This window comes from Suricata suricatta, chromosome 2, assembly GCF_006229205.1.
Source record: "Suricata suricatta isolate VVHF042 chromosome 2, meerkat_22Aug2017_6uvM2_HiC, whole genome shotgun sequence".
NCBI lineage: Eukaryota > Metazoa > Chordata > Mammalia > Carnivora > Herpestidae > Suricata > Suricata suricatta.
In genome coordinates this window covers 184,025,784-184,038,568 of record NC_043701.1, presented here as the reverse complement: position 1 = coordinate 184,038,568, position 12,785 = coordinate 184,025,784, and the positions used below count along the sequence as shown (strand labels likewise).

Sequence of the window (12,785 nt, the reverse complement as noted above, 5' to 3'; positions counted from 1 at the left end):
CCCGCTGCCGCTCGCCACCCCCACCCCTCCAGGCTCCAGGATGGGAGCCCTCAGGAGGAGGGGCGCTGGCACCCCTCCGAATGTGTAGGAAAACCATGTGAATGCGAATTAGGGCCTGGGAGGCTGGAGCCAAATTCCTCCACGAGCCTTTCGAAACTGGAAACCCAATCGACTCTGAATGTCAGGGGCTTTCATTTCTGAGGGGAGACAATGACAGCCGGCAAGGGCCGGCGAAAGGTTCCCGTGTGCCGAAGGCTCCGGGAAAGATCATCTGTGGAGTGCTCACACCCGAGCTGGAGGGGGGCGTGGGGGGCCGAGCCAGGTTTGCTGTGATTTTAACACCTCGGCCCTTCCCGGAGCCACAGCCCGGGATTAATTTATGGCTCGTGGCTCATCAACAAAGGGGCGCGAGGAGGGACGGCTCGGTGCGGCGTGGAGGAATGGATGACCTGGGCGCACATTTCTCTTGTATTTGTTGACACGCGGGGGTAATGAAGGTAAGGCCCTGCACACATGTGCCCCTCATTAAGCTGCATTACCTGCATTAAAACTAATAATTGCCACTCAGAGCTGGGCTCCCATTAATCATTTATAATGTTTTAATAAGTTTTTAATCAGGACCTAAAAGGCTAGAGAGGCCGGCATGGGCAGGTTCGGCACTGGTGCCCTGTGTGCGTGCACAGGCTCGATTTGAAATGTGATTTTTTTTATTAATAATTCAGCCCACAAAGATGATTGTTCTTAATTAAGCTCGCTGGCGTGGGGGGGGGGGCGTGCATCTGAGTAGGAGATGGCCGTCCAGCATCCTGTCCCCTTGGAGATTGGGTGGGGAAACCCTGGAAACCAACAAAACCCCACCCCCCACCCCAAGCCCCCCATCTGCTTTGAGGGCGAGCCCCACGGCCGGCAGAGATCGGAACGGCAAGTCTCCATTCTCCTCAGAGCCCCCAAACGCACCTGTGTGCGGTGGCAGAGGACTGAAGCCCCAAGTCCGGGTAAGCGAAGGCACGGAGTCTCCGCGCAGAGTCTCCCCTGGAGCTGGCAACAAGTCAGGGGGTGCGTCTGATGTGAGCCAAGTGATGCTGGCATTTTTCTTAAATAAGGAGCTCCGTGATCAGAGCTGGCAAATAGAGCAGTGTCCAGAGGGAGTGAGGAGGCTGTTTTAATGAGCCCGCAGCGAAAGACAAAATACAGACTGATTGACAGGGCGAATGATCTGGTGGGGAAATCATGTCAATGCTGCATCGCCCATTAGAAATAGAGAAATAGGTAAAGAGGAAAAAGAAAGACAGGCACTTGAAACGAGAGCAAGGCCTGCTGTAAACAGAGAGCGCGTCCCCTTCCTTTGTGTAGTGCAGTTGACTTCTTTTAAACAGATAACCTTATCAAAACTATCATGAAATATCAGGAGCCGTTACGGAAAATACTAACAGGACGCCGACTGCGAGGCGGGCAGGTGGCTGACGGAGCGTCAGGACCTGGGACGCACTTGCTCTTCGAGTGGGTTTACTTATCTGAATCTGAACGCATTAAAACCCCCCGGAAAAGTTTAATGCAAGTCATACAGATTTCTCCAGAAGGAGGGCTTGCTGCGGGGTCTGCTAAGGAGGTGGATATCGAACCGGCCGGCAAAGCTAGTAAATCCTATCAGGTCTCCTTGGCATCATTTTAATGAGAATCATTGCAAAAGTACAAGATCATGGTATCTATAAGTGCCTCCTGACAGCGTCTGCTGAAATGGTGATGAAAAGGAAAACCATTATAGCAGAAATTTAGCGATAAGGCCGTTTGGAGGGACGGCGGGGCCTGGTGTGGCTCTAGACCGTGAAGGGTTAATTTTCTAAACCTAATAATGTTCGATAGTGAGGTATTTGTCAGGAGATAAAGAAGTGATAGAATCTGGGAAGTGGGTCCCTTGGTGATTGTAGTACAAATATTGTTAATGTGGTGTGGTTACCGCAGCGAAGGGAAGTAAAATAGCTCTGGTCCGCTAGAGACAGACTCTGCTACAGTAGAGAAGGAACCTCCAGACAAAGGCCAGTAATTGTTGAACCACGAGTCAAGCCGTGGATATTTTCAAATCCTTACACATCTGCATTTACATGCAGGAGACCGCGGGGCCGTCGGGGGGCGGCGCGCAGGGAGACCAGGATCCCACAGTGGGGAGTCGGCAGCCCCAGACCTCTGGCCGGGGAGGGGGCCCCTCGTGGAGGACATCTGGGCACAGCTGTAAAATTCAATCCTGTCACCCTCTGCCCCTCCATTATGACGTCACGTGGGCCCGGCAAGTATGAGACCCGTAACTTGAAATGTACAAGAATTAATAAGTCTGGTGCTGGACCAATTTGTCATGGCATATTTGAAGAATAAATCAGACTAATGGAGCACACTTTCCCTCCCGTATGGCCTTACGGAACGTGAGCCCAGTAATAGCTAATGGCAGGAGAGGGAGAAAAAGAGAGGCCTGACATTCAGACCCTCGCATTTTGGAATCCGATACGTATTGACCTGTGTACTATCTCCGTGCACAGATCTGATGTCAGCAGAATGTAGTCTTGTATAGGAACTGCTCATTACAGGTTTTGTGAAGGAAGCACATTGTCTCTGAGCACCAGAACCCGATCGGCTAGAATTGCTCAGTAATCAATACTCCAGCGACTGATGGCCGGGCGCGCTCACCACAGCTGCGGCCACTGCTTTCAGGGACTTCCCAGTAATTAGCAGGGACTTCACGGAAGCACTCCACTGGTCACTTTCTTATCAGTCAGGGAAAAGTCTCTTAAAGGCTCTATCTTTTAATTTGACTCTTTAACTGTTTCCTTTCAAGAGCGCCTGAGCGGCAGAGCCGTGGTTTCCCAAGAGGCCCCCAGCCCCCCTCCTCTCCACACACACCTCCAGTTTGTCCAGTTCGGGTGGGGGGCTCGGGCTTGTGCTGCGCGGAAGTGGACGGACCACACACGAAATTCACCGTTTTAAAGTGAACGATCCAGTGGCATTTAGTGCCTCCCCAGGATTGTGCAAGCCCCACCCCCTCTAGTTCCAGACCTTTCCATCCCCCGAAAATGGAGACCCGGCGCCACTGAGCAGTTGCCCCCGGCCCCATCACCCTGCCCCGCCAGCCCTTGGCCACTACCAGTGGGCGGGGACTTCTACAGCCATGTTTTCTGGTTGGCATTCCATACGCTTTGTCAAGGTAATATTATTAAACAGTCTCCTGGTTTTGCGTTCTGGATCCAGGACCTACAAAGGTGGGGCTTGATCTGGAACGGGGTTCTTGGGTACCCTCCGGAAGCTGGAAGTGCCCTGATTTACACGTGAATGCTTTGGGTTTTCTGGTTGATGGCCTGGAGGTCAATCCATGGCCATGTTCATTTGCAGCTTATTAAGAGCTCGGCCTTAAAATGGAAAAGCGAGCAGCCCCTCACCCCACCCCCCACCGAAAAAAGATATCAGTCGTTTTCATTCTTGACTCAGGTTTCACATGCTGCCCGTTGGGGAAGCCCGGAAGAGGAGGGCACGCTTGTGGGGACAGAGGCTGGAGCGGAGGCCCGGCGGGGGTCTGTTGGAAGCCAGGGCTCTTGGCTCGGAGCCCGCTGCTCCGCCTGTGCTCAGGTGGGGCCCCAGGAACCCTCGGACGCGCCGCCAGGGTCACACCTCGCAGCACCCTGTCACTCATGTGTTCTTGCTCTGGCAAGGCCGCGCCCCGGAAGAGTCTAAAACTTGATGATTAAAAAAAACCAGGAAGAGGTCATTTCAAACAAGTGATACCCACGTGCAAAAGGCAAGCAATTAAAACTGCTCAAAGTTCCTTTTTTCTCCTCAATCACTAGGGTGCGCACGCCAAGCCCACTGCATTTCTAAGGAGACAATCTATTTCTCCTTTGACCAGAGGGAAAAAAATCATTATTACATGATTAGTGGCTTCAGTTAGGTGAGGAACAGCAGTGCGGGGAAGGCGGTGAGGATGAGTGGTATTAATTACCCAACACTTGCTGGCAAGATAATTTTATCAGTGATTTGGCTACTGGTAAGTTGCAGCTTTTGATAAAAGTGGGCAAGTTCTTAGCTCCTCGAAGCATGAGGGAAGGGAATGATGTCAGATAAAATGCATCTCATCAGCTTTTCTCTGACAAACCAAATTCATTCCTTATGTAATTGATAACAGCCTTGTCCAATTATTTCACACATTACAACACACAGAGGCCCCGTTACAGGTTTTGCAGGGTTGTAATTAGCTATGCTAATATCCCCTTTATTGGCCCTAATATTGCTCAACACCTTTTGCCATGCTGGAACCCACGAGAGCCCCATGGCCTGTCAGGACCGCTGATTATTGAGAAGGATAGCTTTAATCAAACATAATTGCAGTTAATTTTTCTCTCCTGCTCTCTGTTGCCAGCGTCTAATGCCACGGACTCCTTGATATTCCATTAAATTACAATTAAACAGCCTCCTTTGTTTCTGATTGTCCTGAACACCACCACAAAGTTCTGTAGCCGTTTAAAGGGGAACTGTCTGTCCTAATTGCCTGCGTGCACACAAAGGGCCAATTTATGCAATGCCCATGTAGAATTTAAACAGTTCATAATGTAATGGATATTACACAGGAGCCTAACACTACAATTAAAATGATTTTCATCAGATCGAGAAGCTCTGGTTAATCAGCTTCATAAAAGTAAATATAAATGAGCTAATTCATAGCTTAAACACACAGAAGTGGCACAGACTCTGAAATGAGTTACTGCAGTGGGGGGCCCGCCCCTCGGCCCGGGCTGCTGGGGGTGGGCCCCAGTCAGAACGCTTGATCCCGGGTTTGCCGTGGCCCCGCTGATGGCGTCCCCACTTGCCGTGGACGCGGCCGAGACCAGACTTGACTCTCCCTGGCAGGTGCAGCCGTGGCCGGGCTCTGCAGGGTAGTGGCCCCTCCGGACGCGAGGGCCCGCCAGGTTGGCGGCGCAGACCGCAGGCAGGGACCCGTTGCCGGAGCCAGCGGGCTCTCCGGTCCCGACCCCCAGGCGGCGGCCCTGCGCCCACCTTCCCAGGCGCTGGCGAGCCGGACGGGGGCCCGCCGGAGCCCACCTCGTGCCCATGCCCTTCCCTCCTAATCCCTGCGCGCTCTAAGAGCAGAAAACCTGGTTTCGGAGGGTGTGATGAGCTCACACCTCTCTACCCCTTCTCATCGCTACTGAGAACTTTCCGGGTCCTGTCCGCTGTCTCCCAGCAGAACATTACTGGGGAGTTTCCGCCGCCGCGAAGCAGTTTGCCCTGGGCGGCTGCCTTTGCTCCTGCCGGAGAGAAACAAGTAAATAAAGCCCATATTTCAAGCTTGATTTACTCTGGTACCTACTGTGAAAGATGATGGCCCTTTAGGGAAATAAAGACAGGGTCAGGGAATTAGTGTACATAATGGTCATTTTGATGATGGGCCAACAGTGCAACGGAGAAGCGCACTGTACACAATTAAGCATAATGTACTAATGACAGGTTAGGATTTTTATCGCCTCTTTGCCATCGAGCAGCAAATCCATGTTTAGCAGTAATAAAGAGTTTATTGGTGTTAAAGCCAAAGATTTTCTGACATAGGAAAGATTTTTCCCTTCATAACAAGGGTATTAAATCCTTTGTGGACCAGAGTCTGGAAGTAAGATATGTAAAGTGGTTGTCAGATATTCCTTAGGAAAAAGCCAATTACGGGGTAATTGAGTAAGGGGTGAGGATTACCAGTTGACTTCACGTGCAGGGTGTTGGGCCCCCCGCCCCAAACGTCTGCCCAGCATCTCGAGGAGCCCTGGCTGGTGGGGCGTCCCTGGGCTCTGGGCATGCTTGTCCGGGGTGGGCAGTCAGGCGCCGGCTCGCCTGTCCCCTCCGCCTCACGACCCCAACAAGGGTAAACAGTAAGCCCAAGGCTCCCCCTCCTCCCGGCGGACGCTTTGTCTCTTGGGCCCTAGACGTCGTGCCTTACTTTGTGTGATCGGGGCCCGAGCTCTTGATAGGGGCTCTGCCCTCGGGGGGCCGTGCACGGCACATCTCCCCCGGGTGTGTCCACAGCCCACGAGACCCTGGGCTGGAGGCAAAAGTGACCGGTGCCACCTCCAAAGTTGTGCGTGCCTCTGCCTGTCCCGGAGCCCCGTCCCCGGCAATGCTGAGGGCGTCTGTGGGGCCCGACACCCAACTTTGTTCTGCTAAAGTTCTGCACCGGCGGTAAGTGAGGCCCAGCCCCCCTTCCTCACGGCCAGGGGCTGTCGAGAGCATCTTCCGAGCAGACTCTGCTGCCTCGCAGGTAAAGGGTGAGCCGCCTAAAAAGATATCCAGGAATTTAAAGAAACCTCTTCTGGAGGGGGGTTAACCAAAAAAAAAAAAAAAAAAGGCCTTCGCATCACAGATAAAGCTCCCGCAGACGGCTCCATCCAGACCAGAGCGTCTCAGGCCGGCGCCTGCTCAGAAGATTAGCCGGGTGGTAATGTGTGGCATAATTGCACCATGTGGCTGTCCCCGAAGTGAAAACCTAATTGCCTGACTGGACGATAAGTTTGTGCCGCCCTCACCTTGTTAGGGCCTCTCTGATGCAGCGCAAATGCAGTGTGGCCGCAGGTGCGCCTAATTTACGTCGCTGCAGAGCGCGTGGAGTTTAATTGCACAGCGGTTGTTAGGAAAAATTGGTGGGTGGAATATCAAGTGACTTACTGTACGCCGATGGCAGATGGCGGTGGGAGGCACTGCGGGCGAAGCGGATAGGTTGAGGGGAGTTAATAAAAGATGTAAATTCTGGCCTAAAATAGTGAGGCCTGGTGGTATGTAAGAAAATTTAATTAAGTGGCCACTATTCTTTTTCCCATCAATTGGGTTTCCTTCTGCCGCGCCGAAAAGGCGTCCGGGAGGTGTTGGGAAACGAGCTGGAGAAATGAATCTCCGTCGGTGGAGTCGTCTTTTCTGATGTGATAATTGTCAACAAGGAACCTTGACCGTGAGGTTGAGTTCAAGGAAATCATGTGAAACTTCATAAAACATTAGTAGCCTTCAAGTAGGACAGCGGATACTTGGCCGGAGCAGAGAGGGGAGTGTTGGGGTAGCTCTGCTGGACGGGAGGCTCAGACACCGGAAGTCAGCACGGAGGCCCCGCCCCTTGCTCTGCCCACAGTGGGCGTGGCCTTGTCACATGAGGCAGAGGGTGCCAGAACCAGCCCTCTGAAGTCCCCCCAGGGTGGGTGCTCCAGCCAGGTCTCCGGCACCCACATGCCGTTGTGAGTGAGCATGCGGGCACGGAGGGGACAGCGCGATGAGGTTTTTGTCACAGCGTCTCAGCACCCGGTCAGGACCCCTGGATCTTCATGCCTCCGAGCACAAGGGCGGGCGTGGGGGAAGCAGAAACCGACCTCGCCTCTGAGCGCGGGCTAGCGGCTGCCTCTTCCGCTCCCCCGGAGCCGCCGTCTCATTGCCATACCCCAAATCATCAATTATTTCCCTAAAAACACATGTAGACTTTTCACAGAAGTCATTGCAGGCTTTATAGCTGACCCCCAAGTCCTTTGTTTTTGTAAGAGTTGTACCTACTGTAACTTTTGAAAATAGGTCTTTGGAAGTTTGTTTGCCTGGGTGGTGGCATCGTCTGGGGTTACGGTTGCCAGGTAAAGTTGAGCATGCCCAGTTACATTTGAGTTACTGGTGAACAAGTTTTTTTTTACGATCGGTGTGCTTTGGGATGGACCAATCCTAAAAAACTACTCACCATCTACCCGAAACTCAGAGATCACTAGGCATCCTGTGTTTGTATTTGCCGAAGTGGGCAGTGTTTGGGGTGGACAGTTCCCCAGTGGGTAACGTGCAAAAGCCCGGGCAAGAAATGGCCAGTCTGAGTCACAGCTGTTACCATAAAGCTCGGAGACCCATAACGTCAGGACAGATGTAAGTCCCTGCTTTGGTATGTGGACACCTCCTGCGTGGCCAGCAGACGCCCAGGCACCCTTGCCCACGCCGCCAGAGTCGTCTCCCAATGGCACCCCCTGCAGGCAGCGAGCGGGCGGTGGGTAAAGTCTGTGAGTTTGTCTGATAACCCTAACAAATATCCGTTTTTTTGTATCTTTATAGATTCTTTCTAAAGTTTTTCCTCAAGTGCAATCAGAACTGTTTGAAGAATGCAGGCAACCCTCGAGATATGCGAAGATTCCAGGTACATGCCTCTCAAAGACACGCGGGCCACGGTCTGCACTTTTAACGTGAAACTTGAATTCTCTGATGTTGCAATGGTTCAGAAAACAGTCTTTAGTTCTCCAAGGGCTTGGGAGCAAACCAGAATTGGTTCGTTTGATAAAGATTTAAATCGAGTTGCTTTAAAAACGATCCAGCGTCTTTGGTGTGCCAGATTCGTGGAGTCTGTGCATACCGACGGCAAACTGAAATTGGCCCAGCAAATGTGACCTTGGCTTTACAAGGCGTACTTTGAGGAGTGGTCACGCCATGGCCGCCCTCCCTGTTGGGCTGCCAGAAGGCTGGAAAGTGGAGTTCTCACTGCTGTAGGTTACGTTGGGCTCCTTTTTACGTTCAGCCATGGTAAGTCTTGTGGATGTGTTCCAGAATGTTCTCAAAGGCCTCTCAGTGTTAGTACATAGCTTAGCCTGTTTTCTCGGTTGCACATGGTCATATACCATTGGTTAGGACTTGGAGCCGATGCTCAAGGTCATTGTTTTAGGGATGGGTTGATGGATTTTGTAGGGGGCAGAGCCACAGTGCAGCCTGTTGGGTGAGCATGAGACCTTGGGCCCTTCTCATGAAGGGAGCCACACCTGTTTGATGCAGGCCTCTACAAGTTCCAGAATGTTCTCCCAGCTCAGTTTCCTTTCCCTCAGGGTTGATCTTTTCCTGCTTCTGTAAGCCCACGCCTAATTGCTAGGCTGTGTTCCTGGATGTAGGCTAACTCGTATTCTGGTTTGCCTCAGCGGGTTGTATCTGGATGGGTCATCACTGAGTTCCTATTTTTCTTGCCTCTGTGAGTGGTTGGGAGGTTCCTTCAGGGAAAAGGGTACCCATACACGATGGGTTATCTTGCTGATTTTAACTGTGAAAATATGCTGGGCTGGGACACAGAGGCACTGTCAGTCCCAGAGAAGAATCTGGCAGCGAGTGGAAATGATCGCTACATTGGATGGCTTACTATCAGACCACTCGAGGTCATTTTTAGAAATTTAACTTCCCTTCCAGGCTTTTAGGACACGTGACATTTGTCTTACGGCCAGCCAGCCGGCCAGAGAAGGGTCTGTGGGCTGGTTCGCAGCCAGGCTCTGCAGGTGGGGACAGTGTCTCTTGCAGACAGCTGGTTCCTGCCCTCTTGCACCAGGCTTCACGGGGATCCGGGCCCATCCAGGCAGAGCGGAGTCACGCGTGGTCTCTCCAAGTGTCGCGCATGAGCCCACGGCTACGAGAAGGATGCGCTCTGCTCCCTTGAGCTCATCCCCCCACCTCGCGGAAGGTTTAACTGGACATGAGAGGGTGTCAGGGCTTCCCCGGGGTCTCCAGCCGGCCCACAGACTCAGCACCTTTCTGTGCGTGCACCGCAGGGCTGGCCAGGCCATGGAACAAAACACAGCTTGTCTGCTTCTCTGCTGAACCACACAGGTTTCCCGTGGGGACTGACCCATATAGAGATGACAGAGCCAAGTAGTGTCCTTTTTTCATTTTTATTTTTACCTCCTTTAACGTATCGTGGGCTGAGAGCTTGCGGACAGTCAAGTCTATGGCTCAGCGTTCATTACGTGGACCTCTGCATCGCGCTCAGGGGAGGGCACAGGTGCTCAGAGGCACGGCGGGGGGCGGCCCTGCATCCTGGGGGCGTGGCCATCCAGGAGATGATGACACGTCTGACACTGGACGTGGGGACGCCGAGGGCAGGTGTTTTGAGGCTCAGAGGGGCCCAATGGTGTGGAGACCCCGGCAATCTTGCAAAGCCCACCCGGGAAGGAAGCGTCAAGGGAAGTACCACAGGAGGGAGTTTCGGGGGATATGGTGGGTACTGTCCCTGCTTCACAGTTTTCTTGTGGGGCCTGAGGTTTTTTTTTTTTTAATAAAAACAATCAATTCCCCATGTATTCGTATGTGTGTGTGTAGCACTGACCTATTTTTAAATAGATATCTTAAAAATTTTTAATGTTTATTTTTGTGAGAGAGAGAGACAGAGCATGAGTCGGGGAGGGGCAGAGAGGGAGACACAGACCCCAAAGCAGGCTCCAAGCACTGAGCTGTCTGCACAGAGCCCGACGCGGGGCTCGAACTCACAGACCATGAGATCATGACGTGAGCCGAAGCTGAATGCTTAACTGACTGAGCCACCAGGCCTCCTGTGTTGACCTTTTTAAATCCTTAACAATGCTACTTATTTTTTAATTTTTGATCACTTTTATTCCTTTTATCCCCTAACCAATAGACTTTATTTTTTATTTATTTATTTATTATTTTTACTTTTTAATGTTTATTCTCAGTGAGACAGAGCATGAGCAAGGGAGGCGTAGAGAGAGAGAGAGGGAGACCCAGAACCCGAAGCAGGCTCCAGGCTCTGAGCTGTCAGCACAGAGCCCGATGTGGGGCTTGAACTCAGGAACAACGAGATCATGACCTAGGCTGAAGTCAGCTGCTTAACCGACTGAGCCCCCCAGGCGCCCCTAGACTGTTGTTTTAAGAGCAGTGTGAGGCTTTCAGGAAGAATCCACGAAGTTCCGGGAATTCCCCTACACCCCCGGGCACGCCATCCCTGCCAGCCTGCCCTGTTATTAACGTCTTGGTTGGTGGGGTGCATTTGCTGCATGGAATGGACCGGCGCTGATGCATTATTAACTAAGGGCTGCTGTAGGCTCTGGCTTTCAGGAGTCGGTTTGCGCGGCGTGTTTGGGCATGTGCAGACCGCGTGGGAGGGGGGCGGGGAGCAGGCGCGGGCGGGAGGCTTCCTGGTCCCCTCCTCTCCTGCTCCAGCTGCGGGTGTGGGGCGGTGCCTCCCTAGGCGGTGCTGGCCCTCCCCACTGCCCTCCTGTGGCAAAGAGCCAGGCCCCCCACGCCCCAGATGCAGGCTGGGCCGGGCTGGGCCTGTGCTACTCATATGGGCTGTTCCACAAATAACGGCCCACATGGGCTCGCTGCTGTTTAAGGAAAATCTGAAGGCTGGGTAGGGGGTCCGTCACAGGACGCCTGTCACAAGCCCAGCTGGGAACGTGTTTCGGGGGGGCGAGGGTGGCCCGCCGCTGGACAGATGGCCGTTCACTGGCACCAGGGTCCCTGCGGTCCTCTGCCCCTGAACTTGAGAAGGAGACTGCTCTGATGACCACACTTCCGCCATTCTTACTCAGCTCAGTCTTTTCAGATGCGAAAAAGTTCGTTAGCAGACGTTCAAGGTAGGGGCCTTGGAGGTCAGACTGTGGGTAGCGAGTGCTTCTGATTTAGGAAGCCTGTTTTTGGCAACTCCGAATCCTCACAACGCTCCAAGGGGGAACGGTCTCAAGTGAACTAATTTTAATTAGATAAACTATCCAATCAATATGTGAACAGATCAATCAAAACAGCAGCTTTAAAATGAGCGGCTGGAGGGGTGTTTCTGAAGCTAATGGCTAGAAGAATATTGCTCTGAATTGAACTCACTTGTTAGCATAATAGGAGATTAAGCTGTGGTTCACATGGGCAGGTTTTGGAGAGAAGCAATCTTGAGTCAAAGCAGCCCACGGGGGTCCCCGTTCACCGGGACGCGGGTGCGGGGCGGGGCCCCGGGGGTGGGCACGGCTCCGCTCGGCCACGGCGTCCCCCTGCACCGGCTCGTTTAATGTCCCCTTCGTCTCTGCAGGTTGTTGTGTCGACAACAGTCAACGTGGACGGCCATGTGCTGGCCGTGTCCGACAACATGTTTGTGCACAACAACTCCAAACACGGGCGGAGGGCCCGCCGTCTAGACCCGTCAGAAGGTACGGCCCCTTCTTATCTGGAAAATGGTAGGCACATGTTACATGTCTTTTTTTATTTGCAATGCTTCTTTTCCGTTGCACCATTTTTTGCATTGAGTCATGTCCCGTCGCCCTCACCTGCAGCCCCTCGCGGGTTGGACGGACCCCCCCGCCCCCCCGCTCCCCGAACCCACCGCCAGCCCTCTCCATCCCTCTCCTGCCGGGGAGGGGCCTTCTCACTCATGTCACCTGCCATGGGCTTTATGTTATTGGTTCGTTTCTAAGCTTTCTTTTGCTTGCAGCTTTTCTTGCGATTTTAATTTATTTGGTTTTATTTGGGCTGTCCTCAGCCCTCATCCAGAAGACCATCCCCAGACACTTTGTGCACGTTTTAGAGGGTGGTTATGTGGTGTGGTCCCTGAGCTCAGAACGGGCTCGGAGGACCAGTTTCCGTCCCTGGATGGAGTGGGCCAAGGGCGGGGCGGAGGGGGGCGCAGAGGGGCTAAGCCAAAAACAGCATACAGTGTACCAAATGCTTCCAAGGGTCTGACTCCTTGTGTTGTTTGCTGGAAGAATTTTGCTGAGAGATCCAGGCGGGGAGCGGGGGACAGTGGTCTTAGACCCGGAGTCGCGGCTCGGAGACACTCCGACGCCGAGCGCCTCCCCCTGAGCCCTCACTCACGCGCGGTTTACCCCACGCCCTCTAAGGTCCCTGCCCTGTCCACTGGAACACTGTCCTCCGTCCCGAGGGCCCGGCCGCGCGAGCTGTTGTTGAGACAGGCGTGCGGATCGCACACGGAACGGCTCGGTTCAGGGTCTGGGAGCAGAGAGCCCATAAAACAAAACCAGTTTTGAGACGGATCGTCTCCACCG

At 53.2% G+C, this 12,785-nt stretch overlaps 1 protein-coding gene across 1 annotated transcript in view; it reads left to right on the top strand.

The window, feature by feature from the left end:
• Positions 1-12,785, top strand: part of EBF3 (EBF transcription factor 3) — a 116,787-nt gene that overhangs the window by 70,015 nt on the left and 33,987 nt on the right. The window contains exons 8-9 of the mRNA XM_029920640.1: positions 8,086-8,167; positions 11,816-11,933. Coding sequence (XP_029776500.1) covers positions 8,086-8,167; positions 11,816-11,933 — 200 coding nt within the window. The remainder of the gene's footprint in view (positions 1-8,085; positions 8,168-11,815; positions 11,934-12,785) is intronic.